The 26,006-nt window shown below is 36.2% G+C and overlaps 5 protein-coding genes and 1 long non-coding RNA gene across 21 annotated transcripts in view; 3 read left to right on the top strand and 3 right to left on the bottom strand.

Moving 5' to 3' along the window:
- Window positions 1-82: 82 nt before the first annotated feature.
- Window positions 83-9,058, bottom strand: LOC110848002 (phosphatidylinositol-binding clathrin assembly protein LAP). Of its 6 annotated transcripts, XM_022095089.2 has the most exons (20): window positions 8,784-9,058; window positions 7,703-7,890; window positions 7,032-7,327; window positions 6,810-6,952; window positions 6,667-6,742; window positions 6,546-6,566; window positions 6,172-6,274; window positions 6,024-6,068; window positions 5,757-5,959; window positions 5,613-5,674; window positions 5,474-5,513; window positions 5,226-5,236; window positions 3,300-3,429; window positions 3,149-3,220; window positions 2,659-3,045; window positions 2,417-2,494; window positions 2,056-2,181; window positions 1,905-1,990; window positions 1,756-1,793; window positions 83-1,490 (listed from the first exon to the last, which is right to left on the bottom strand). In XM_022095089.2, exons 3-19 carry the CDS (start codon window positions 7,162-7,164, stop codon window positions 1,788-1,790), a joined length of 1,722 nt encoding a protein of 573 aa, XP_021950781.1. In that variant the 5' UTR covers window positions 7,165-7,327; window positions 7,703-7,890; window positions 8,784-9,058; the 3' UTR covers window positions 83-1,490; window positions 1,756-1,787. The 6 variants fall into 6 exon arrangements, with proteins under 6 accessions (XP_021950781.1, XP_021950779.1, XP_035706044.1 ...); XM_022095087.2 differs by lacking the exon at window positions 1,756-1,793 and having other exon boundaries at window positions 8,784-9,056; XM_035850151.1 differs by lacking the exons at window positions 1,756-1,793; window positions 8,784-9,058 and adding an exon at window positions 8,319-8,437.
- On the top strand, window positions 3,427-5,241 carry LOC110848003. 2 transcript variants are annotated; one of them, XM_022095093.2, is made up of 3 exons: window positions 3,427-3,654; window positions 3,722-4,169; window positions 4,227-5,241. In XM_022095093.2, the coding sequence occupies exons 1-3, from the start codon at window positions 3,646-3,648 to the stop codon at window positions 5,204-5,206; spliced, it is 1,437 nt and encodes a 478-aa protein (XP_021950785.1). In that variant the 5' UTR covers window positions 3,427-3,645; the 3' UTR covers window positions 5,207-5,241. The 2 variants fall into 2 exon arrangements, with proteins under 2 accessions (XP_021950785.1, XP_035706045.1); XM_035850152.1 differs by having other exon boundaries at window positions 3,722-5,241.
- Window positions 9,059-9,688: 630 nt separating the features above from the next.
- LOC110846009 (adenylate kinase isoenzyme 6) lies at window positions 9,689-11,320 on the top strand. 2 transcript variants are annotated; one of them, XM_022092600.2, is made up of 6 exons: window positions 9,689-9,848; window positions 9,923-10,029; window positions 10,133-10,284; window positions 10,365-10,510; window positions 10,599-10,672; window positions 10,757-11,320. In XM_022092600.2, exons 2-6 carry the CDS (start codon window positions 9,999-10,001, stop codon window positions 10,888-10,890), a joined length of 537 nt encoding a protein of 178 aa, XP_021948292.1. In that variant the 5' UTR covers window positions 9,689-9,848; window positions 9,923-9,998; the 3' UTR covers window positions 10,891-11,320. The 2 variants fall into 2 exon arrangements, with proteins under 2 accessions (XP_021948292.1, XP_021948293.1); XM_022092601.2 differs by having other exon boundaries at window positions 9,930-10,029.
- LOC110846005 (cyclic AMP-dependent transcription factor ATF-1) lies at window positions 11,318-20,223 on the bottom strand. Of its 8 annotated transcripts, XM_035850145.1 has the most exons (12): window positions 20,205-20,223; window positions 20,020-20,125; window positions 17,186-17,558; window positions 15,949-15,997; window positions 15,821-15,865; window positions 15,472-15,677; window positions 15,251-15,394; window positions 15,010-15,168; window positions 14,724-14,933; window positions 14,331-14,652; window positions 14,107-14,268; window positions 13,496-14,043 (listed from the first exon to the last, which is right to left on the bottom strand). In XM_035850145.1, the coding sequence occupies exons 3-12, from the start codon at window positions 17,495-17,497 to the stop codon at window positions 13,565-13,567; spliced, it is 2,088 nt and encodes a 695-aa protein (XP_035706038.1). In that variant the 5' UTR covers window positions 17,498-17,558; window positions 20,020-20,125; window positions 20,205-20,223; the 3' UTR covers window positions 13,496-13,564. The 8 variants fall into 8 exon arrangements, with proteins under 8 accessions (XP_021948286.1, XP_021948288.2, XP_035706038.1 ...); XM_035850148.1 differs by lacking the exon at window positions 20,205-20,223 and having other exon boundaries at window positions 15,251-15,370; window positions 20,020-20,149; XM_035850144.1 differs by lacking the exon at window positions 20,205-20,223 and having other exon boundaries at window positions 20,020-20,149.
- LOC110846010 overlaps window positions 18,921-26,006 on the top strand; it is a 29,391-nt gene continuing 22,305 nt past the window's right edge. For both annotated transcript variants that reach the window (XR_004834455.1, XR_002547554.2), the window contains exon 1: window positions 18,921-19,055. This is a non-coding gene — a long non-coding RNA (uncharacterized LOC110846010). The remainder of the gene's footprint in view (window positions 19,056-26,006) is intronic.
- On the bottom strand, window positions 21,773-25,918 carry LOC110846007 (probable isocitrate dehydrogenase [NAD] subunit alpha, mitochondrial). The gene is made up of 9 exons (XM_022092597.2): window positions 25,765-25,918; window positions 25,525-25,586; window positions 25,388-25,445; window positions 25,228-25,292; window positions 23,581-23,753; window positions 23,225-23,488; window positions 22,892-23,141; window positions 22,725-22,807; window positions 21,773-22,631 (listed from the first exon to the last, which is right to left on the bottom strand). Exons 2-9 carry the CDS (start codon window positions 25,558-25,560, stop codon window positions 22,475-22,477), a joined length of 1,086 nt encoding a protein of 361 aa, XP_021948289.1. The 5' UTR covers window positions 25,561-25,586; window positions 25,765-25,918; the 3' UTR covers window positions 21,773-22,474.

Below are 26,006 nucleotides of genomic sequence, written 5' to 3' on the forward strand. Positions count from 1 at the left end.
TGCTTGTTTTTATTACCACATATCAATTTCATCAATCACCACGATTTTACATTTTATATACGGCACTATTTTTTTTTACTATTTTTGAATATCTTTCTTTCATACACCAAAATCATCTCTGTTCATTATTTTCACATATTTTGTTGCACTCGTTTTCCTAATGTGATTACATTAGAGTTCAGATAAAGCTTATTATAATTGGTTTTTTATCATGGGATACCGGAATATTTATGTTGTATGTATGTATGCGCTGCTTCTGTGATGTGTATAATGACGGGGAGAATTTTTCTGGTTGGTGGCATTTATTCTAGTCCAGTGAGATTTTAATTTATCACACGATACAGTAATAATGCTCAACCTATAATAATTGACATAGGCCTAAATATCGAGTTTGCATTCAAAATGATATACTGCACGATTCGTAATTAGACATATGTATCTATCGATAGATGATAATAATAAATACTATAAGACTATCAATAAAGCTTTACAAACTAAGTTATCAATAGTTGTATTTCATGAGCTCGAATTGAACTACTACCAAAATATATTTAGTTATTTAACGTTAAAAGTAATTGATTCCACAAACTTAATACTTATACGCATAATAATCCACGTAGTTGTATAATTACACGGAACGTGATGCATTATTATTAGTATTATTACGTTTTGGGCTGGGCTGATATTGCGCATATTTTTTAAATATATTCTTCCGATACAAGATCCAGGCTGCTATTAAAAGGCAGATGAATTGAATGGAACTCTTGATTGCGCAATAATAAACAGCTTAAAATGTGTGTTAATTAATGTTTGGCTTTCTACATAGATATAACAGTTGTACATACATAAGTACTTGGAATGTGTTTATTACACTCTTTCTCGCTAGACATTTTTTTCTTAAAAGTCTCCACAAAATTAAATGATGATTTATGATTTCGATTAGGACTATGGACATCGGTTGCGGTGTGATTGGTTTTTTAATTTTACGTTTCATATCAGATTGTAGGTTTCATAATACATAATCCGCAACTTATTATAATCTCATAGACTAAGAACTTTTGTGTTTCCGTGAAATCCATATTCCGTGTATCAATTAATGGTTAGCACAAGCACCATCTTTTATTTAATTGATTGTTAAATAAATTTCTACGAGAAAACGTGAAGACGGGACAATATATAAAGGGGTCCGCATGCACAGTATAATTATAATTATGTTGCCTGTCTCAAATTATGACGTAATAATTCCTCTAATCAGATCAGCTTTGCTAAATTATTACCGGTTCACAAAAATTCAGCATTGTTATTGTTAAATCCCTCCACTAGAAAAAAAAAGTTTGTGTGCTAAGCTAATTTTGTAAGAATATTCAGTTATCGTTATCGGTAGCTGAAATTACTGCGCAGTAAATCTGATGAATTGTTACATATACTAATGATTAAACTCTGACTGTTTGCTTATTCTTATAGGTAGTCTTGTATTAAAACAGCCTCCCCTGCAAATTAAACAAAATATCATTATCAATGGAAAATCAAAACCAAGCACGTAAGAAAAATTTAAGTAAAAATTAATCAACAAAAGTTAAATCACAAAAAAAAAACAAAGAAAGTAAGTGCATCACATCGCGCTTTGGTGCAAAACATGCATATTTATAATAAAATAACAAATAACGAATAAAAATAAAAAGAAACCAGTGCCAGTCCAGTAGCGAAAATAGTCAAATTAATTGAGTATAAATGCATGGAAATTAATATTCTCACTCGATTGAATTTTGCAGACAACCACAACCATCCTATTCCTTTGTTTTTGTTATAACAAAGAAAGACAGTAAAAATTGTAAGACATTATTTACACACCATTTCCACTAGTCAATTTTCAGTTAGTTAATGTGTTACATATAATAACTTACCGTTGTATTGGCAGTTGTTCCTTTTGCTGTTTTACTCGGAGAAGGAGACCAATTGGACTTCATTGTCAGAGAGTCTGCTAAAGAGGCTGAAATTAAGAAGGACAACAGTTTTTAGTTCATTAGAATGGTTGCTTATCTTACAAGCAGTTACCTAGGCTAGAATCGAGGTCACCAGTAAATAATGGCTTTGCGGCTGCAGACGCTCCAGCAGGTTGGGTTTGACCCCCAAAACCTGCTCCTGACTGTTGTGGAGTCAAAATTGATCCAAAAAAGTCAACTGTAAATGCAAAAAATAATGCACATTTTAATTAGAAATAACAATTTATAAAACATGTGCACAATCAATATATGCACATAACTTAAAAAAATGGTAATACATGACACAACATCACATACACCTATTCACACAAGCAACACAAGTTTAAAAAAACCAAAGACAAAACTAAAATATCGTCGCCTTCAGGAAAAGCATTTTCCTTCATCCTATACTCTTCTCTTGATAAAAAATCTACCTGACTGTTGTTGCTGAGGTTGTTTAGTGAAATTTTGTGGAGTTGACGGCGGTGGTGGTGGGGGAGCACCTTCCGACGCTGCATGTTTCAAAAATAATGATGACGTGCGCAAGATCAGAAAGCAGTTACATCATCGCATAAGGGATAACTTTCAATCATTTTTTCCCATTGACTAACAGTTATTCGCTCACGTTGTATACATAAAAATGATCTATTTAATCATTGTTTTATTTATTTATTACCTTGATCATTGTTAGATCCAAACGCTCCGAACGGTTGTTGAATTGTCGGAGGAGGTTGTTGATAAAACTGCTGCTGTTGGTTCCCCATGCCCATGCCTCCCATGGGAGCAAACCCGTTGCCTCCATAATTAACTTTTTGCTGTGGTGCAAAGTCTGCGAATGGGTTGGAAGATCCGGTGGTAGGAGGTCCGAAAGCATTTGATCCATTGGTAGCCGTTCCATTTGTAGAAGAACCAAGTCCGAGAGATAACAAATCGTCCAGGGCAGATTGTTTTGAAGCAGTAGCAGGAGATCCTGCAAAGAGGTCTAATATTTGTTGATTTTGTGACGTCTGCTGAGGTGGTGCAGATGACTGAAGGAATGGATTTGTAGCAGAAGCCCCCGGATCTACAGAAAATATCAATTAATCATTTCTGCAACTCAATTCGTCAATTTTGTCACTTAGTTATAAATCAGACCAGATTCATAACTCTCTCGTCTTCTTACTTACCAGACTTTTGTTCTTTAAACTGGTTTAGGGCTGCTTCTTCTTCTGCTAGTATTTTTTGCTTTTCATCAGACGCTGAAACAAATAGATATCCGAATCAGTACATTTGTGAGTGTGCATCATAGATATGTATCAACAAACGGTACACTTTTACCAATGAATGCTGTTTGAGTGGAGCTGAAGGATGAAACGTCCACCGAATTTTGTTTTGACGTTGAGTTTAATTTTCTTCCCTCCAATGTAGCGAGGTGTTGTTCCAAAGCTTCCAACAAAGAGCTGGGTGCCTGTTAAAAACACAATATATTGTAAGTGTCTCACTTTCACCTGGCAAAGTAAAGTCTCGTCCCCCGGCAAAGGACATTTGATTACATTACCTTAAATTTATTCAATTAGTCTATTTGAAAAGATGGAATTAAATTCAACTGAAAACGTGCAGCAAGGTGAAAAGAGACGGTCAGAGGACGAGGGTGGGGTTAGTGCTTCAAAGAAATTGGTACAAAATGTTGATGGTAATAATCATGCTTTTATTTTTATGCTTGAATAAATACTAAAAAATATATATGTTGAAACTCATAGTTCCACCTCATAGACAAAACATTGTTGTCCAGGGCCACCACCCGAATTTGTAAATTAAAAATGAAAGGGACAGGAGCCGTTGCAGGGAGTGCTAGCATTGATCAGATTAAGGCTGCTTTCTACCACTTGGCACGATCCAACAAAGTGGAATTGGATTCAGATGAACTAATTTATAGTCAACCGGATGTACTTTCTCAATCAACACCTCCCGTTGCTCCTCCACCAGAACTGCTGCCCTTGTCATCTGAAGAAAGAGATTCAGCCCTTGTCAAAATAAAAGCTGCTGGAGAGGCCGGAATTACTATTGGAGATACTGGAATGAGTTTTGTTTGGAAAGAAAAATGTGGCGTTGGATTTCAACAACCAAAAGAAAGGGCGTCCGACCAGTTGTGTATTATGCAATCACGCACAAACTCCTTTGATTATAACTCTATCTGTACTCACAATGGTACATTTAATTACCTTGTCCTATTATTTTGTATTTATCCTTACTGTTATTTTGCAGATTGTTTTTCTACTACTGGAACAAGGGCAGATGAAGTTATGCCAAAGTGTCTCATGCACAAAGGACCCAACGAAAGTTATGCAGTTTACGAGTTCAAAGCTCACAAGGGTGGAGTCACTGGGATTGGTCATATGATCATGAAATTCAATTATGCTAAAGATAAGAAGCAATCCCATCTACAACAAGCATTCAGTAAAAGAAGTAGCATAAAACCCAAAGGCGTACCGGGAAAACCAGAGCTATTTAATACTTGTGATGAGGCCGAGAAGAGGTTGGCCGTCTTGCAGACCGTAGCTCTGTTGAAATGCTTTTCCAACCCAAACAAGTTCAAATACACCACCCCATCCGTGTCACTAGCAAACGGTCTCGAAGCAGAAGTCAAGAATGAGATGGAGGAACAAAGATTCAAACTTGAATTAACTGGAATAAGTAATTCTAAAACAGAGAATGCACAAATCCCATTCCCTTTTGGTAGAAGGGCTACACCAGATGAAACACTTGTTGATTTGTTGGATGACGAACATGGGGCTCTCTACATTGTGTGTGACAATAAGATGTTTTATGGTGGTCAAACAATCAGTGGAGTCGACACTCACAATGTCGTTCGGCATGGTTCTGATACCGTAGCCCAGTATGAAAAGGAATATGGGACTGGAAATGTAGTGAAGATCCCATTGTGCGCAATTCCAATCCAAAAGAAGAAGAAGAAAAAGGAGGATAAGGCAACAACTGCTAAAGAGCCAGCAGCAATTGTTGAGAAAGATGATCTCAAGAAAATGGAAGCTCATCTTCATGTTGGTCTCTACATCGCCTATCTTTTTCGCCTCAGAAACCCCTTTCATCCTACATTCACCAAAACGCATCCCTACTGTCTTAACAAACAGGTCTTTTCGTCCTATTTCGATGAGCATTCTTGGGAGAAGGTGGTTTTGTTTTTAAGGAGAGAATTTGGGTGTCAGTTTGAATTTAAGCAAATGTAATTAAATCACTCGTTCTTACCTTCGTCAAATCTGAAATTATTTGAAATTCCAGAAATCAATTAAAGAAATCTAATTCTCACCCTCATCCCTGAAAGGGACTATTTATTGTTTATAATCATCATTTTCCATAAAAATATTGAGCATTTTCAGAGTTCAAGTAAACAAAGAGATACAAGATGAACCTGTGTGACCCAAGCCAAGTTCTCTTTCTCCACTTGCTTTCTTTTGTCTACAAAAATAATGTAATTAATCAAATATCGTTCTTACCTGGAATCTCGCCCTTATCAATACCCACCGCTTCGGCTACCTAAAAGTTAGCATAGTTCACAAATATATTAATTTTATAGGCATGTATTACATTACATTTATGAATAGATTAATACATTAAGGATTTTGGGCAGCTTACTTTTAAAAAATCTGAAACTTTGTCCATTCTAGTCAAAAACTTTTTATAATAGTCAAGAGCATCTGGAAAGAGATAATCTGGGGGTTAGAGGCATACATACAGGCACATAAATTTCAAAATTTAAAGTACTGCTTTTTTCCTTACCCCTTGCATTCTTCTTGTTCATGGTAAAATACTTTTCCAATAGATTTATAACAGCATCGTTGTATGTCGCAAAAAGTCGAATCAAATCACGGAACAGAAGGGAAAATGCGACTCTCATTAGGGAATTGCGATGTATGTCGTCCGCCGAAGGGTCAACTTCCAACAATGAATCCATTTGGGTTTGAAGCACTGGGAATGTTTTCCTGAAAAAAAATGACAAAAGTTTGACTAAACAATTAGCATTAAACAAACAATCAAAAAACCTACAGAAGGGGGTCAGTGCCCATCGTTCGCAAAGTTCCGTCTTCTTTTCTGAAATTTTATAGTAACATTCATAATAATGAAGTCTTCATTATGAAGATTCAATAACATTTGTTTGCTTATTTTGTACACTTAATTTTTTTTGTTAACATACCCTCGTTTGACTTTGCAAAAATCAAAAGCCATTGTTCGGTAGGATAATGCTTTCTCATTGATATATCTGGCATATCGGCGAACAAACGGAGAAACTTCATACCCTGAATTTAATGAAACAAAATCACATTACAATAAATTAGACAATAAATTATTAAGAAACTACATGCGTAAATGAAAGAATACCAATACAATAATGTGATGTTTTCATGCAAAACTATAACAGGTTGAAATTACTCGGAGAGTGAAAAGAACTCAGAAACTAATTAATGATGTGAACAACTCAAAAAGGGGCTAAAAGTAACACGATATTGTAAATATGCAACACAGACTTTAAAATTTTCTACATTTTCAGAACAAATTAATAATTATTACCAACTCTCGGAGCCCCAGCGACTTAGCAAAGGACATAGTTAAACATTAATATATATGTACATACGTCATTTACTCATCAGTCCAAGACATGTAGAGTGTTACAAGTAAAAGTGTCACATACCTTGTGGATTTGCTTTATCCAAAAATGAAGTCAACTGAAATGTACAATTGCTTGAGGCCAAATATTGTGTAAATCTCTGAAATACAGGCAAATTTCAGTTAACATATGGAGACACTACCAAACCAACTGACTGAAGTACCCACCTCATTCCCATAGCACATTAAATGATGCGTCGTGACAAGAGATTTCAATACCACTACCCAATTGGTATTTTGGGAACGTTCCAATAGGAAATTTGCAAGTTGGAGAATCGAAACATTTGGTTCATTCGTACAGTGTATTAAATCTGCAATAAAAAATAACTTGTACCTACGTAAGAACCACTTGATCACACTGATTGATGAAATTAAATGAGTTCAACTCACAATCAAGATGCTTCTTTTTAGGTGGAATTGATTCTTCAGTTGTAGCTTTACAAACAGCTTTTGCTAACCCTTGACCAGCCAACGAGTGTCGTGCAGCAAGGAGCCGGTCACTTATTGTCTGTCCTGTCGCCATTGTTAGAACTTGTTAAAACTTTGTCACAATAAATCAAGTATGGCTCCAGATAACTAGATAAATCTTGTTTTGAGTAATAAGCAGCGAGTAATTTCTTCTCCTTCTTGATTTCGACTATTTTTCGAGGAATGGCACTAACACAGTGAAAACACCCAATCGCTGGCTGCAATAAAAAAGTAAAAATTAATTCATTGCCAAAATCAGTGTAATTTCAGAAAGTTCAGAAATGAAATGGGATAACCCTGCTTATTGTCAGCCTACATTTTTTTTACCAAACTGCTCGGATGACAAGTAATTGTACTCAAATATTCATATGTATTTTTGCTGCAGACACATTAAGTGTAAAAAGAATAAAATTGCATGCTGCAGTACAAAAGAACGCCCACTATTTTGTTACATTTACACACACATTCCATATTTTCCAGAGCCCTCATATCCTCCTTAAAATAAGTATTTAATCACATTACGCTACGAGATGCTAACTAGATAGTTAGAATGTCCCAATGTATACTCTTTACGCACTAATTAAAGGGCTTACCTTTTTTATATTTGATTTTACATGAGCAAATCACGTCTTTTTGATAGTTGAACCGGGTTTTTATCAATTCACTATTATTTATTGGGCCGAATAAACCCACAAGTTGTTATGTACAGCCTTGTCTGCCTTTTTTATGGAAATAAATACAAACTGGATTTTTGGGCTCCCAATGCCAAGTCCACATCTACCTGTCACAGGGAGGTACAAAATAATGATCAGTTAATTGCATTACAAGCTTCATTGCATTGCTACAAACGTATTGCATAGTCGAATATAGGCATATATAGGTAAATATGAAATAGGAGATATGTATGTATCTATATATTAGGTAGCATGATAACATTATTCATCTATCTACATTGATCTAAAATTTAGATTCTAAATACAAACGCATAAATGAATGAATATTTTCGTGGCATGACCGTATGGTAGGGAACATTTTAGTGGTACATAGTGTGCATTGGAAAAAAAATCATTCTGCATCATTGTACATAGTTTAATGTCCATTATCCACGCGATCTAAACTAATGAAATAATAAAATCACGAGATATGTATGGTCCACCTTGATTTCATTCACAATTCAATCAAAACGAGAGTAATTAATCAAATTCCTACCTATGCAAAATTATTTTAACACTTCACTATTTATCTGTTTGGCTTAAATTCTTCCCCATCTCCCATTAGAAATATAAACAATGCTAACCATAAATAAATGTCACAAAGTTTCTCCCGTTTATTCTCTATTGATTTCCTGAATTTATGTACGTGAGGCTACGTGACTACTCTCATAACTAATATGAACGAATATAAGTTACCATTTCTAATTATTTATAAGAGCAGCACTAAAACTGAACTAAATATTAAATACCCGACTGACTTTCTCCAAAAGTCAGAAGCTGTCAGTCAATAAGTTTTTAAGTCCTCACGTTGCACAAAACCAATAACCTATTCGCAGCAGGGAAAGGATGCGATAAAGAAGTAAAAATGTCACATTAAGGTTATGAGGGTGAAAGCAGAGAGGAAGAAGTTTTACAGCTCTTCAAGTACATTTAATTGTTTAAATTTTAGTACTGAACTTACAAACAATTGACAGGTTTTGTTGACGGTGTTTAATTGGAAGTATTAAATGGTCCAGATTGTGATGTGATGATGGAGGGTGGCTGTTCTGCTGGTGGTGGTGGTTAGTAGGTGGGTGAAAGAGGAGTTTCTCCGACTCTGATTCCGCTCCTGCTTTCTCCAACGCACAGCAACTAATACTTCAACAGAAGCAGCCTACTTTCTACGGCAGCAGCTTCTATATTTGGTTCATTTGACACTTTACCATTAGCAGATTCTCCGGCGGAAGGGTTGCAACTTTAACAAATAAGTCGACTCTGACAACAAATACTCGATGTGCACAACCACGCTGTCTCCTGGCCGCTCTTGCAACTAAATTACAATTGAACGCTTAATAGAGTCTGAAAATTATAATACAGCTTTTTATTAAACTTTATTATTGTTTTATCTACTAGTCCGACCTCTCTAAATTAATCAAATGAAGATATATCAACAAGAAGAACGCTGGAATCAAAATTATTTGCTTTCTCTTTTTGTTTGTGCGCTTACAGACAATATTAATTAACGTATCATAAAGCTTTTCTTAAAATAATACCCCTTTATAGAACGGAATACAATTTTAAAGGAATTGTAGTAAAATTTCATCTTAGAAAGGCGTAGTCACAATTGTATGGAGGTGAAAGTAGATCATCTGCTTTCTCTTCTGACAGTGGTAGAAATAATCATCGTCTCGCATCATGATGATGAAATCTGGTGAAATGTATATGAAATCAATAGGACAAATCATTTTATTTCTTCATGGACATGATTTTTATCCAATTCTTTCCAATACACAGTTGGAGAAAGTTGTTGGCAGAACGTTAAAAACGAACGTTGCTGAGAACGGTAATGCTGTTTAGAAGATGACGAAAGAAAGGGGTAAATTGCAGCTGGGAAGCGCGTTTAAAAAGCATTCTCAGCAGCATGCTTTTTTCCACTCTCTCACTTGACCACTTTCTTATATTGACAAACCATTGTATAGCAACGTCGCAGTTATTATTATTCCTGTGGCTGCAAGCTGGTTATTCATTTTCTAGAAATATAACACCCGTAAGTGTGATAAATTGTGTCGAGTTATTTGTTATTTACATTGCATTTATTTTCTCATTTTAATGCATATTTAGTATTTAGGATTCTAAATCGGTGAGGCGAACTGGCCTAATTAATTTCCACGTCGTGTGCTAGAGGTTAATTGACAATATGCGAACTCTGCCCAACATTTTGATTGCAGGTATGTCGTGACTCGTGAGAAAATAGTCTTCCGTGTTTCATTGAAGAAAATAATAGCATATTATATTTATATCTTAAGAAATGCAATTCTAAATTGTATTTAGGGACCCCCGGCGTGGGCAAGTCCACTTTGTCGCAAGTGGTATCGGAAGAAACTGGACTGGAATGGTTGGATGTTAGTCAAATCGCCAAGGAAAACAAATGCCTGGAAGGTTATGACTCATCCTACGGTTCCCACATTCTTAATGAAGAACGGGTGAGTTAGTTACTCGATAAATTATTGCGATTGAGATTAGTATTACAATTTGAGGCGTCTTAAACTGGTGCTGAAACTAGTTGCTGGATGAAATCGAGGACCAAATGGAAGAAGGTGGAAAAATCGTCGACTACCATGGCTGTGACTTCTTTCCCCAGCGATGGTTCGACATTGTGTTCATTTTGAGGACTGATAATACTGCCCTGTATGATCGACTGGTTAATCGGTACGTATATATACATTTTTTTGTGGATATTAATTGGATTTTCAATTTTCCAAATATTAAAATCAATAAAATTATTTACTAATTACAGAGGTTATTCCGGAAAGAAACTAGAGGATAATGTACAGTGTGAAATCTTTCAAACAATTCTAGATGAAGCGAAAGGTATCGAGCTTCCAGCAATCTATTAGGCATAATATTTTATACATTTGTGGTATTATTTGTATATAATTTATTCTCATTTTCCAGAATCATACGCACCAGAAATTGTTTTTGAACTCCCTTCCAACACGTCCTCAGATATGGAATCCAACTCCGAAAAAATTACACAGTGGGTCCAACAATACAAAGAAAAAGCTTCCAACAGCGGAATGCAAATGTAATCAAGTCAGTAGATTTATTAGTTGTAATTTTTCTAATTTGTAATTTACTTGTTTACGGAATCCTCAATATGCAAACTTTATATTGTAAAGTATCTATATACTACTTATTTGTCTAATACGTATACATATTTATCATTGGCTCTAAAAAAATTAACGATTAGATTAATTAGCCAATGCTGAATTATAATTTTTTTAACCGTACGAACACAACGCACACGATAAGATACTACAATACGCTGGCTGGCAATAATATATGAAACAAAATATAAATTCCATCAGTGGTGAAAGTTGGTTTTTAGCTTTGTTGCAACCGTCTCAGATGCTCTCCAGGATTCCATGATATTACATCAAGTTATTGTTGGTGACTTACTGTCAACATTATTATTCTCTGGATGCAATAATTATAAATAAATAAATAATATCATTATGACATTTGAAAAACAGTTTTATTATTCCATAACATTTTGATTTCCTGGTTAGAAATAGCCAGATTCCGACTTAACAAAAACAGGTTATGCATGGTTGGTACAGTTGAAGGATGACACATATATATTCGAATAAGTATAGTAAAAGTACATTGATAATCATTAATTGTCACTGCATAACTATTTAAGTACCTTTGAAAAATTAGGAAACATTATCATAGCACGCTTTATATAATTTGTAGCTGTGACTGAACGGTTTTTCAAAATACATGCTCAGTACAAGAAGATAATGGCTTATTTAGTATTTATATTACATTTAGAATCGTGTATGACTATATGATTAGTGTATTGCCAGTTAACGACAATTAAAGCAAGATGTCAAACAACTTTAGAGTCCGATCTCGTCTCTCACACGCCTGATGAGGAACGACATCGTTAGACATACATAATCAAATTCACCAATTGATAATGGTTAGTTCACTCGATCTGTTTTCAATCATTTGGAGGACCTATTTACTAGTCTATATAGGTAATTATAATACATTAGCCTTTACCTAACCTTAATTCAATTACTTTGTAATAATGTATGTTTTGTTTTGTTGAATATACGTTGATCAGTTCACAGTAAACGTAACATGATAAAGCAAAAAATGGGGAACTACGAAGACTTACAAAAATTGATATCACCGTGGTATATATCTACATATAAACTCTGATTCTACGCTCTTCATAGACATCACAAAAAGTGTCTACAAAGTTATGTGCATCGAGTAAATAAGATAACAGTATTATATAATAACTAAATTATTATTCTAAATAGTAATCAACCCCGCAAGGAAGGTTAATCATTTTTTTGTTGGCAATATAATTCTTTCAACGATTTTAATTCGTCGATTAACGCTTTGTTTTGGTTTTCTAATACAGCGACACGATTCTCAAGGCATTTAATATATTCTTTCTTTTTTCTTCGACATTCTCTGGCAGCTTCTCTATTTTTTAATAATCGGATCTCCCTTTTCCTCGTCACCTCGCCACCGCCACCGCCGCCGCCCCCATGCTCAGAGTGTCCAAGTCCCACCACTCCTGGAGAACTGGATGCTAAGGATAAAATAATCAAAAGAATAATAATGAAAATATGTAATGTAATATTGGAGAAAGTAGACTTATTCACACTTATGAGAACTTACCAGAACTTACTGGGCGAATTGTATAAGCTTGAATTTCTCCACTTCCCACTAAAATTGTAATAAATTATAGTAAATTAGGAAATCAATTAGTACATACGTGAAGAAATACATATATTACACCATATTTAAATACATATAGGTGTTACCTGGAACAAAAAATTGTTGACCGTCTTGAGACTGAGCATATTGAACTATCGTCCCCCCAGCCGTCGCCGCATTTGTCATTGTCTAGAGAAAGTAGTTTGTAAAACACAAATTAAATAATTGTACACAGCAGAAAATAATGTTAAATGCAAAAATTACAATAGTTTGAAGGGCAGCGGCGTGGGATGAACCGTCTGCCGTCGTTGCTTGACCCAGACCCAGTGCGTTAGCGTTTATAACTTTCACGGGATATTGTCCCTGAAGGACAATGCTTCCGTCTTGACTTGACTCGGAAGTGGAAGCAGAGTCGCCTTTATCCGCTGCAAACAGGGGAAAATAGAATTAAAATTAATTCGTGTGTACCTCCCTCGTAGACACCGGTCCTCTGATGGATGAGTAACTAAAAATATTTATAGGCTACCTGATATCTCAGCTCCGCCCAAGTCGTTAAGGATTTTTCTGTAGGAGGGCCTCCTCGTTAAAATATCTCTTCTTCTCCTGTCAGCCGTCCTGTTGTCTGGTAAGTCCACACCGTCGTTGGATAAAGATTCGTCGCTGTGATGAGCGTCGAGGAGTTGAACAGTCTGAATGGCACCACCAGTTGTTTGAATTACGCTAGAATTTGGTTTGGAGGACGATGACACCAAGATGACGTTCACGTTCTTGTCCGCTATAAACAGAGAAAAAGGCAATTAATTCGTCTGCAACTTTTGTGTTGGTAGACCCCTGTTCTCTGAGTGACGTAAGATAAAAGAATTTTATAATGGTTTTGTTGCCATTGATATTTGGCTGTAAAAGTGCATGATCAGATCGGAAGCGATGAGAGGCAGGCATTGCACGATAATAATCTAATGTTCAGTTCGACATGTGTATTTAATGGACCAACACTAACAATGAATAGTAACAAAAAAACATAATTTATGGCGAGCTTAATTCGGGCAGACTGATCGGTCGGTTTTTCAAAACGAAGTCACGATTATGAGGGGGCAATTCTTCAATGAAGGAGTCCAATTGCTCGATAATATTGAGTTTCTGCTGTTCGAGAAAGATGGCAGCCTCTTCCGTTGCGATAATGTAGATCGCGTCGTAATGTTTGCGTGCTAATCCCTTCACTTGGGTTGCAACAACTTTCGAAACAGCAGGAATCCCAAGGGAGGTCACACTTGTCCAATCAATCCGGTGACCTTTCCGGAATTCACGTCGGGCGCTGCCGCACAATTCCACCCAGCGTGCTGAAGCACTGTCACCCGACATAACCTTCATGAATTGTTCCCAGAATTCTCGAAGCACTGCTTGCAGATCCACGAATCTTGAGATGCCCACCGACAAGTTCACAGGGTTATTGTCATCGTTAATCCAATTCACCTTCCACACAGTCCACGTGTATCCAAATCTCACTACAATTGTAAATATACATACTCATTAACAGGTTTAGGTAATATTAACATCTAATAACAAACCTGTAATAAAGTCGATTTCAAACAGTCGAAACTCAATCTTTCCTTGACCGGATGCGAAAAGTACTTTTTGTCCTGAGGGGGTGAAATGCCCTAGTCGAGAATGATATTGAATAGCGCTTACGGATCCAGTAAATTTGCATTCGGGACAAGTTTTCAGTACGCCTTGGGGAACAAAGGTTTGAAAATACAAACATAATAAACAGTTGTATGTACATGGGCATTACCTAAATGATTTTTGTTCACATGCTTGACAAGGCCCGTCCAAGCCCCATACTCCATGTGGCATTTGGTACATCTCCAGCGACGTAATTTCATATGCACTAAAATGATATGTATTTTGGCGGCCGATGGGTTTATGTATGTTGACTCGCATCCTTCGACCACACATTCCGCGGACTTTGATTTGTCCTTTCTTTTTTCTAAATTTTCCTTCGCTTGTGCCATCAGAGTAGTGAACTCGTCACACGTGGGTTCAGGAATTCGCTCCATGTAATCCGACAACTTTTTCCTCTTCTCAATTTCTTCCGCTCCGATTATGCCTAAAATCTGTTATGATATATTAAATTAACTAATTACTATTTTCATAAATTGAATAAATAATACATTATTGACCTAACCTTGTCCAAATTGTTATGAACCACGCTGTGGGTTACTGATTTGTTCGTAGCAATCTGCCTACTATTCAATTTTTCCTTGAATTGATTTACAATTTTCTTTATCTCGTCCACCTTCCATTCATTAATGTTCATCTCCTTGTTCTCGATAATGTCGTCAATATCCCACATTGTGACATCAGCATCATGGCCAACTGAGGAGACATCATGCACCTACAAATACATGTAAATAAGTAGGTAGTAACATAAATTGGCATTGATAAATATTTTTAATCAACAAACTAGTTACTTCCTGTATATTGTCATCTTCTTCTTGGCACACCAACTTCTCCCTCTCACGCGGTGTTTCCACAACTTGTTCCGCCCCTCCACCCAAAACGGCCTCCCGAGGCTTGGCAGTCTTGACTGGGTTATCGTCATGTTTTGCGCGTTTCGAGAGTATAATATCCTACAACAAATAAACAATACAACGTGTGTTAAATTCTCTAATTTCGAACGTGCAGTCAATAAGAATTTCTTATGATACTTACATCGCAAGGCTTGTTATCCACTCTGTTACCAAACTTTCTTGACAAACGACTGAACGTTGGTTGAACCGACTTCAATGGAGACTTTGGTATCGCCTTGTTAGTGTCACTCGATTTGTGTTGCTGTGTACCCAAGTAAACAATTTCCTAGTAATAATTAATTCAGTTTTTAAGGGACGTTACTTTAAAACTACACAACCATTTCAACCCATCTTAAAACTTACCAATTCATTTTCATCCAAACCCATCTTATCTTTTTTATTTTGTGACATCTCTAACAATGTTAACCTGACTTGTAATGTTGTAATAAGAAATCGGTTCGCTGTGTTTATTGTTAGCAGAAAACGTGTGACTGAGCAGTCAAACTTCGCGTTTGGCACAGACTCCCAATACCCCATGAATACAGGGCAACCTGGGGCTTGATGGTATGCTACATTATGCAATACGATGTTTTACTTCCTCACTGACCGTGCTGGAAGCCATGCGATATGTGGCGCAGCTTAAGTTCCCACAGAGTACAAGCAAAAAAAGGAGAGAACTTGTAGAATTACAAAATTTGTGCTAAATTCATACCTTGAACGTTCTTGGGCAGTTGAAGTTGTTGTCCCCCTGCACTTACTATTGTTTCAATTTTTAGTAAAGACATTTAGTCTGGATTTGAGTATTTACCGTACATATTTATCTTGTGAACTCGCACTTACGTTGTTGTTGATGATTACTTTGTATCACCGAAGGAGACTGGATGACTGACTGTTTCATAGAAAAGATTAAGTTAGACAATACAATACAGCCAATAATATGTATACTGCAAATGGAAATTAGGTGGAGACAGCTTTTATAGATACGCAAAAATGACCAAATCAAAGAACAAAGACTGAGATGTGCATGCGTTAAACAATGACGAGCTCAGATCATTAAACCGAGCTATTACTACTTACTAGAAGAGACGTCATTCCATGTGACATGATATCAAAGGGAAAGTACTTTCACCACTAATAATAATATCCTAAATACTACGTGTCTTTTACCTCATGGAATGTAATTTTAGAAATGTATGTAGTCTAAAAATAAAACTCAGCCAGAATAGAAAGACGAACGGAAATGCCAATTATAGGCTTGAGAAATTGAGACAACAATCTATAATATCAAAATACGTATTGTGGTTGTCAAATATATTATTTGTCAAGCATTTCGAAAAACTCTTGCTAAAAGTTGTACACATTATCGAGAATTTTAATGAAAACCTATCTGCTCAATAAATGCTGGGGATTACAAGTTAACAAAACTTTTGGTCGTTTCATGTTGATACCCCACAAGCCTGGACATCTGTAATTATACGTCATCAAGCTATCGGATTGTCTTGTATACAATTTTAGCTCGGCTCATTAAAATTTTAGGGTTCCTCTGGTCGAAATTTGTCAAACTTGACTTCATGTTCAACTTATTATGAGTTCATAAACTATGAGGAATCGCTGTGCCAAATTTCACCTAGGACAATGCTAGTACTATGACCGTGTGAAACGATTTTGCGCATCTTCATAATTTGGCACACACTGACTACAGTAATTAAGTGTGTGCCAAATTTGAAGTGGATCGATTGAGTTTAGAGAGTTTCATGAAACACTGACGAACGGACATGTCTTGGCTCGAGGTAAAAATTTGACGGACGGTAAAAAAATAATAATAAAGTGCTTCAGCATACTAACTAGTTTACAGTACGAGATTTGCTTTTACATAAAAAATGTTTACGATACGATATACGAAAAAAACTGTGGCTGGATCCAACAGAACTGGAAAGAATATAAACTAGGACTACATACAACTGCACGGGTTATTTGCAGAAACGTAAAAAATCAAAAAGAAAATTAATGTGGCAGAAGTAGCAACTATATAGTCGTGGGGGATTGAGTGCGACACTGCGAAATTCGGAATAGACACCTGTGGAACTGTTACATGCACAACGCTCAGCCCTGAAGATTTGGCCATGGTTTGTAGTTGTTCTCCACTAAGGGAAGTGATTCTAACCGGAGTGGAGTTCAGTCCCTGTATCGTCGAAATCTTGTGGGTGGGCAGGTTGGAGGAAGGGTTCCGAGGTTTGGAGGGGTTGTAGGCAGAGGAACTGTGATGATTGTGAAGATGGTGGTGGTGATGTTTCGAATTAGAGTTGTTTCTATCGGATGAGGACACTTCCAACAATCCCGGAACAATCGTCTGTGGATCAGGCTTCACCTCGTGGAGTCCAACTTCCATCGATCTGATTTGGTGAATTGGTTTGCATGAACAACACTTGGGATGAACTTTTAGTAGTGGCCTGCATTTTAAAAAGAATTCAAGGTTTGTCACTTTTTACGTATTATTTTCAATTATCCAGTATTTGGGTATTAAGGAAAGCGTTCAATATGTGAGCTGTTTGAGAGTTCCACAATAAAAAACTTTTGAGATCGGAAATTTGCACACACTGCCACTTTACATAATTTCACTTTATTGCAGAATGAATGTAACCAGGCAAGGTTAAAAACCGGCTTTCATTCAAAACTGTCTGTTATAATGACTCTTGATTTTCACCTGGCGGGCACGCTAATAATAATTCGTGACCCCAACAAACAATAGCGTCACCTGAGCAAAATATTTATGGTTTTCGCACACCACACTGCTGACTGAAAAGCTACATACTATTGACTGTTCTCAAATGTCGCCCAGTCTTATTAATTGTTCTGTCATTACATCAAGATTTAGCGTAGTACTTAAATTTAGAAAAAAATCAGAAGTTGGACTGGGGAAACCTCTGATAATTGGGCACGATTAATTTATTATCATCGCCGTTTACGTAATACATACGCTTTACTCGGAAAGCAATTCAGCCACCACAAACGCAAACCAAACCACTCCAAAAACTTGCACAGCAATAAGAACTGTACCACAGATATAACAAACAAGTACTAAATATCTATCTACCTTTTTGCCACTGACAACTATAAAGTAGGTGCATCGTCGTATGCAAATAATATCGTATTGCTTTGCTGACGATTCCAATCTTTTGACTATACATCCTAACTTTATAACTTGGCTCGTAAGGATAACTATATTATATGCTGAACTTCATTTGAATACAAAATCAACAAATGTCAACGTCATCCCACGTTATCAAAACCAGAGTCCGGTTGAATTAATTTAAAGTATCTTTTTGCGTAAGCCAATAATAAGGAGACAAATGCAAAATCCCGAGAGGGCTACGCTACAACACAATGTTTATCCTCAAGTCTAGTCTGACGTATGCAGTGTACTAAAATGTATGTACAACATACATAGTAGCAAAGACTGTTAAAAATTACATTAGATAACCTAATTAATATCGTAAATAATTTGAAGCCTGAAGAAAAATTAGCAAATTATTGTCTACCTACTCTTCAGCTATTGGATTACTTACTTGTTTTATTTATCTTTTCAATTGAAATGTACGTCACTCACTAAACACCAATGTATATGTATTTCTACTGATTTCTTGTCTGGATAAACACTAATAAACAGTGACACGAGGTAGTTATGAAAGATGCTGTGCGTAAATAATAATGTGTAAGTTAATAGTATACTATAAACTCCTCTAATTCTATGGTGAGTTTGAAGGAGATGTTCTACAGTTTTCTCCCAGGGCTCTCTTCCTGTATGTGCATATGTACCAAATGTTGTAGAACCAGGAAGGAAGGAAACTACGTGAACTTTCTCCAGCTCTTGCTCCACCGCGAACGTCTCTACAACTCGCTTGCTTTCACTTTCGGGAGATAGTGAGTCAGACCCAGTCAAGGGTGAGGTATGACAACGTCCACTAATCTAGATTACTGTACACAAAGCTCTCTAGCACTGCAGGGACTGCGGAACCGTGGGGGCATCGGGGACAATGTCCCCACAGAAATTCATATCTTTGCCATTGTGGTTCAACTCAGGATCAGTATAAATGTTACTGTCCCAAAACTGTCCCCACAGTTCCAAACCCTTTTCTATGTATATGCATGTATGTAGCACGACTGTTGTTGGCTCACTTTCATAGTAAAATTCCACGTCGTGGACGATGGATGCAGAATTGCTCGGAGCTTTCACTTATCAATTAGCCTTGAGTGCTTTCTCTTCTGCACCATATTCAATATATGGTTTTAAACCCCTAATTTATAAATTGTAATTAATATGCTGACTTAGTCAACTAGATCATGTGGTTTTTTATAGCACAATATTAAACCTAATACCACATATCTGTACACTATGTATAGTGTACAGATGAATTGTTGGAAATAAGTATTTAGGCCATTTATAGTTAAAATTAGTGTTCTTATTTTCTGAGACCATCGTCATACATAAATATATCTGTGACTCAATACGCACTCAACAATCCTATCCATCAATATGAGTATTTATTTGACATACATATCTCCAATCACTAAATATATGATGCATATATATGCGTAGTATTTAAGTAGTAGTTAGATAATCATTCAAATCTTATCCAACATTTCGTTGTTCCGACTTATTCATGTGGGAGAAAGTCGTTAAAAAGTGTTCGAGTCCATGAAGATGCAATTCTAATTTGTGTAAGTAATATGATTACCAAAAGTGGATATGACGCCATCACATTCATCTGTCGAGACCATTGTTGAGGATAATATTGTTGTTATTTTGTTGACAACAAGACTATCCTCGTGGCTTAATAGGACAAAATGATGATGGTACGAGTTTGGATGGATTTGGATAGAAACAGAAACAGGAGATATGAAGGGACTTACGTTGAGGTTGTCGTCACTGGTCGTCGTCAGCGTCACAGCAACATCACGACTGACGTAGATGTATCGTGAAGTAATATGAAGTTGAATATATTCACTCGTATAAAACCTAATATACGAAGAAGAGAACTTGTTTTCAGAGAGGAGTTCAGTTTCCGAGAGACCCTCAAATAAAGGGCGAAACTCACCGAGCCACTCTCTTCTATATCCAGCAATGCTAAAAAACAGAATATCATGAGACATGAAGAAGGATAAATCCACTCATTGCGTCATCCGATATATCTTCGGTACAACAATGAATGGGACATGTCAGACACAGTAATTGGTACCAAAAACCCCGTTGAGGGTAGTGCTGCAAGACCACTGGGAGCGGAGAAAGTTGAGCGCTTCCACGCTCTGTTAATGATTTTTAAGAGAGAAAGCTACTCTCATTCTGCATGCTTCTTCCATTCGGATGCATGTTCCAGAATTTTTTGCACCAATTCCTGCCTAGTTATGAGTTATATGGGTTTGCTTAAACATACTTTTGCATATGAATTGTGTATTTAAGCAATCATTATTGTGATGTTAAATGCAAACAAGTTGGTTGGTTGGATGTAAGTAGGATATTCCATTACAGCATTAAGTCATGGATGGGTGTGTGGCAAGGCTTTTGAGGATACAATAAAATAATGTATTGGAGGTAGCAGCAGCATTTCGTGGCTGGGCTGTTACGTAGAAGCGACACTCAAGGTCGATAGGATGACGCAGTCTTATCGACCGCTTTTTAGTCATACGAGTGAACTTGAGTTGAATTGTTGATTGCGGAGATGATATAGACTTGCCATGCTGGCTTCATGTGTTGCATTTCATATTCAGCATAATTGGTGGCTGAATAATAAGTTATTTCAACAAATCATACCACGTTAATGCACTGCAGACACTTAATGCATATCTAAAACTAACCATATATATACATGTATGAAGGAATGATAAACATAAATAGCGAATATTATACGTTATGAACGCGTGTAGCGGAATTGGTGTAATATGTACGAGAGATTATTTAGTCATGAACTTGAACCACAGATAAATATATTCCGACACCATCTCCGTTCTTTTCCTTTCATAAATGCACCATTTATTGAATGCCAACAACACATCACCGCATTTCATAAGTAAATAAAAATTTCCAAGCCAAATTGCACAATGACGCGAAACGACACTGTTTGTTTACGGAAATTGCAACATCAAACAACGCACTCCCTCAACTTTATCCATACTTTCCCCATTGTTCGACTAGAGAGAAGGACAAAAAACGTACTTATTGGGACGATTCTTATACGCTGAGTTGAATGAAAAAAGGGATATGCAATGCAGTGAGTAATGATTAAAAAATGGGCAACTTTGTAATGAGCTTGACATCATCACAGTGAGTAGAACGTGATAGAGCATCGTTATAACGTTGTCGAATAACATGGTTTTCGCCAGACTATAATTCTAGCCCGGGCTACCGCCTATCTCGTAATGCAAGTAGCCCGGGCCAGGGATAGGGGAGCCCGGGCTAGAATTATAGTCTGGTTTTCGCTACATGTTGGCTTGGTCGTCACCTTACGATGATTCATGAATGAAAAAGGTGGGGTTCTATGTAGATGTAAGAAATTTCAACTATACCACTTGTGCAAATAAATAGCATTCAGCAGAGACTGTGGATAAAAAGGATTATGTGTTCCGTATGCATAATCTGACATCATGTCAATATCTTGTTTACAACAAATAAAGTTCATAACAGAGATCTACTCTTTAATTTCCGTTCTTAATGTAACGTAATTTTTAATTTGACTAGGACACACTAAGGCAAGGTCTGCAAACCCCAGTAAAACTGAGCAGCAGTGATTTTCAACATTATTGAGATTAATGACTGAATAGGACAAGAATTTAATGGCTGAAAGAAACCCTAAAATCTTATTGTTATACAGGCGTTTATAATCCTAAATTTAAGCTGATAAGACTCATATTTGTCATCTTTTGAGACGGACTATCACCAAATCGCCCGTACAACAATAAAACAATTCAACATTTTTTAGACACCATAAACACCATTAGCTACTACAAGTACTAATGATTTTAACTCCTGCACCATCTCCAATCAGATAGTATAGTATTGTAACAGCAACAAAACAACAACAACGATCATAATACATTTCCAAAACACTTGAATCCCATGAAGGACCTGTGTTTTGTATTGTCAGATATTGAGGTTTCTTGTCATCGTTAGGCAAGAATCGTACACCATTATAATATCATGTCATCTTTAGTTACAACTAAATAATAAGTATTTTTTATAATAATTCGGAATGCTCATAAATTAGAGTATTCTGAATTAACTATTATTGGCTGCCAATAAGATATTCTTATTTAACCAATCATTTGCATTGACGTTGTTGCACAAACTACAGTAATATAAATAATTTTTAGTTTAAGATGATGCGGTTTCGATTTTTTTACAAATTTCATCCGTAAATTCTGAACACTTTCCTTTACCACCCAAATCCCCAGTTAGCTTCTGTCCTTCGCGAATGACAGCAAAACAAGCCTTTTCAATCTTGTCAGCGTAAGGATTGAGCTCCATGTACCTAATATTATATATTTCATTTATTCAACTCGTTCAAAAACTCGGAAAGTCTGATGTACGATACATGTTTTGTACATAGATAGTTGTCAATTACCTAAGCATCATAACTGCTGATAATAATAGCGCAGTTGGATTTGCCTTATCTTGTCCAGCAATATCAGGAGCAGTTCCATGGACCTGGATTAAGATTGTTTATAATAAATAGGCATTCATAAATTGATCACGATGAAAATACATGTACTTAATTCATCCATCTTTTACCGATTCAAAAATTGCACCGTTAAGACCGATGTTTCCGGATGGCGTCAGCCCAAGTCCACCAACAAGCCCAGCACACAAATCGGATAAAATATCCCCATACAGATTTGGCATAACTAGAACGTCGTACTGCGAAGGATCTTGCACCATTGTCAAACATACTGTATCTAGGTATTTTTCCTCAAACTTAATTTCTGGCGTCTTTTTGGCGGCTTCTCGACAACATCGAAGAAACAGACCATCAGACATACGCCTAGATAACACAAACCAGTCATATTACATATGTTTCCAATTAAAAATAGTCATAATCAATATATAATAGCCAGTCAGCCTTACATGATGTTAGCTTTGTGCACAGCAGTAACTTTATTTCTGCCATTGGATTTTGCATAGCTAAATGCATACTCCGCAACCCGCATGGAGGCGTCTTCAGTAATCAACTTAATTGATTGCACAACCCCAGGAACGATTTCATGTTCAATTCCGGAATATTCGCCTTCCGTGTTTTCACGAATGGTTACAACATCTACGTCTTTGTATAGAGTCTCGTAACCCTCGAGTGACTTGCACGGGCGAACGTTTGCGTAAAGATTAAACTCTCTGGAAAAATAAGTATAAGAACGAGAATGAACGAATGAATAGAATAAAGTAAAAAAAAATATCGGAATGCACGGCGAACTTGATAATCGTACTTTCTTAAAGCTAAATTAAGTGAGCGATGTCCCTTCCCGATTGGCGTCATCAATGGCCCCTTCAATCCAACTGTATGTTTGTTGACGGAATCAATTGCAGCCTGGGGGATGCCAAACTTTCCATCCGGTCCTTTCACAGGTGTTACATCGACCGGCTCCCAATTGATCGGTACCTATCATTTATAACAATCAGCTATCAAACAGGGAGACTAACAAGGGAACCTTTAGTCCTGTCCCATCTCGATTTCCTTCCGGATAGTCTTAATTGATAGATAATTTAGTGTAAGTTAAACTTGGACGTAGAACATGTGCTAAATCACGTTTTCGCGAAATATTTGTCGAGAGCTGCACCAAACGTGCAGTTTTTTGTTCAATACTTTTAACGTAGCCAACAGCCTTCGGAATGATGAAATGAAGTTTATAAATTATATAGCTGTCCGTAATTTCATGCCGATCTCCAATATGCAAAACAGTGACGCAACGCTTGCCATTTTTTGCAAATTGTAAAAATCGGAAAATTTGTTAAATTTTAATTGTCATTTTTTAAATTTCAACAAAATTTTAAATTAACTTCTTTGAAGCATTGCAAAAAGTTTTATTTAATTCAATTTTTCTTGTTGCAACAAAATGGAGAGAAAATTTTCAAAGCTTGAAATTTACAATTTTTCATGAAAAAAAGATACCACGACCACTGCTAGTCTATGTTATGTATTTTTCAAAATTGCTTGCTATATTTCTTTTTGCAAGTTGCAAAAATTTTGGACATGTGCATCGTCAGTTTCGAACATATTTAAGAAAACAACTTTTCTATATCTTGTTCAAGATTTTACGCTTTTTGGAAAACTGTAAAAATTTTGATCTGGGAGGGACCCGTCCCCTATGAGGTCTATATACGACGTCGTATATAGACCTCATAGGGGACGCCATAGGGGGAGGGACCCTGTCGGGTCCCTCCCAGATCAAAATTTTTACAGTTTTCCAAAAAGCGTAAAATCTTGAACAAGATATAGAAAAGTTGTTTTCTTAAATATGTTCGAAACTGACGATGCACATGTCCAAAATTTTTGCAACTTGCAAAAAGAAATATAGCAAGCAATTTTGAAAAATACATAACATAGACTAGCAGTGGTCGTGGTATCTTTTTTTCATGAAAAATTGTAAATTTCAAGCTTTGAAAATTTTCTCTCCATTTTGTTGCAACAAGAAAAATTGAATTAAATAAAACTTTTTGCAATGCTTCAAAGAAGTTAATTTAAAATTTTGTTGAAATTTAAAAAATGACAATTAAAATTTAACAAATTTTCCGATTTTTGCAATTTGCAAAAAATGGCAAGCGTTGCGTCACTGTTTTGCATATTGGAGATCGGCATGAAATTACGGACAGCTATATAATTTATAAACTTCATTTCATCATTCCGAAGGCTGTTGGCTACGTTAAAAGTATTGAACAAAAAACTGCACGTTTGGTGCAGCTCTCGACAAATATTTCGCGAAAACGTGATTTAGCACATGTTCTACGTCCAAGTTTAACTTACACTAAATTATCTATCAATTAAGACTATCCGGAAGGAAATCGAGATGGGACAGGACTTAGGGTTTCGTTTTTCTTTGTAAGATGTAATTTGGGCTGAATCGTTATGTACGTACACTTGCTGCGGCAAATATTTTTTGGACAGCAGCAGAGATCTCAGGCCCAATTCCGTCTCCAGGAACTATAGAACAAAAATTAAACAAATATGCATTTAATACCAATAACAAACGGGACACGAAATACAAAAATTGTAAATAGACAATAGACATGTCTTACTCAAGGTAACGGTTCGGGTGGAGGCAAAACGCACATTCCGAGTGTTTTTGCCAATAAACTAGACAATTATTTACAATGTTATAAGTCATTCACATACATATACTCAAATGAAAACATGATAAATTGGTTGTACTTACAGCAGCTCCTCTACTCAGTAAAACACCTGAAGCCATTTTATCTTACAATTGTTGTTTTTAAGCTGCAAAATATGGTCAATTTATAAACAATGAAGTTATAAGATCAGATTCAGAGCCAGCGATGTCAATGGTTTAAAATTATTCAGACTATGTAAACAATAATTTTATAATACAACACACAATAAGTTATAATTTTAAATCGAAAATGTTTATTGTAAATAATTTGCACTATTATCTCACCTTTTAATTTGATTCCAACCCCGTTCTCTGTCCTGCCGACCGACTAGCGACTTCTCCGACCGAAAGTGTACAAAACGAAGAAAATGCAAAATGAGTGCAGAAATTCGCGAATCTTGTAAGAATATTATTATCCCAAACCAAAGGATCCCGATCTTTTAGTTCGCGGTGTCTGCCAATCCCAAATTTTATCTCCTTTCGCCTCCACAGATGGCACAAGAGAATGAGCCGGAGCTTGTAAATCT

The sequence above is a fragment of the Folsomia candida genome, unplaced genomic scaffold (genome assembly GCF_002217175.1).
Source record: "Folsomia candida strain VU population unplaced genomic scaffold, ASM221717v1 Fcan01_Sc003, whole genome shotgun sequence".
NCBI lineage: Eukaryota > Metazoa > Arthropoda > Collembola > Entomobryomorpha > Isotomidae > Folsomia > Folsomia candida.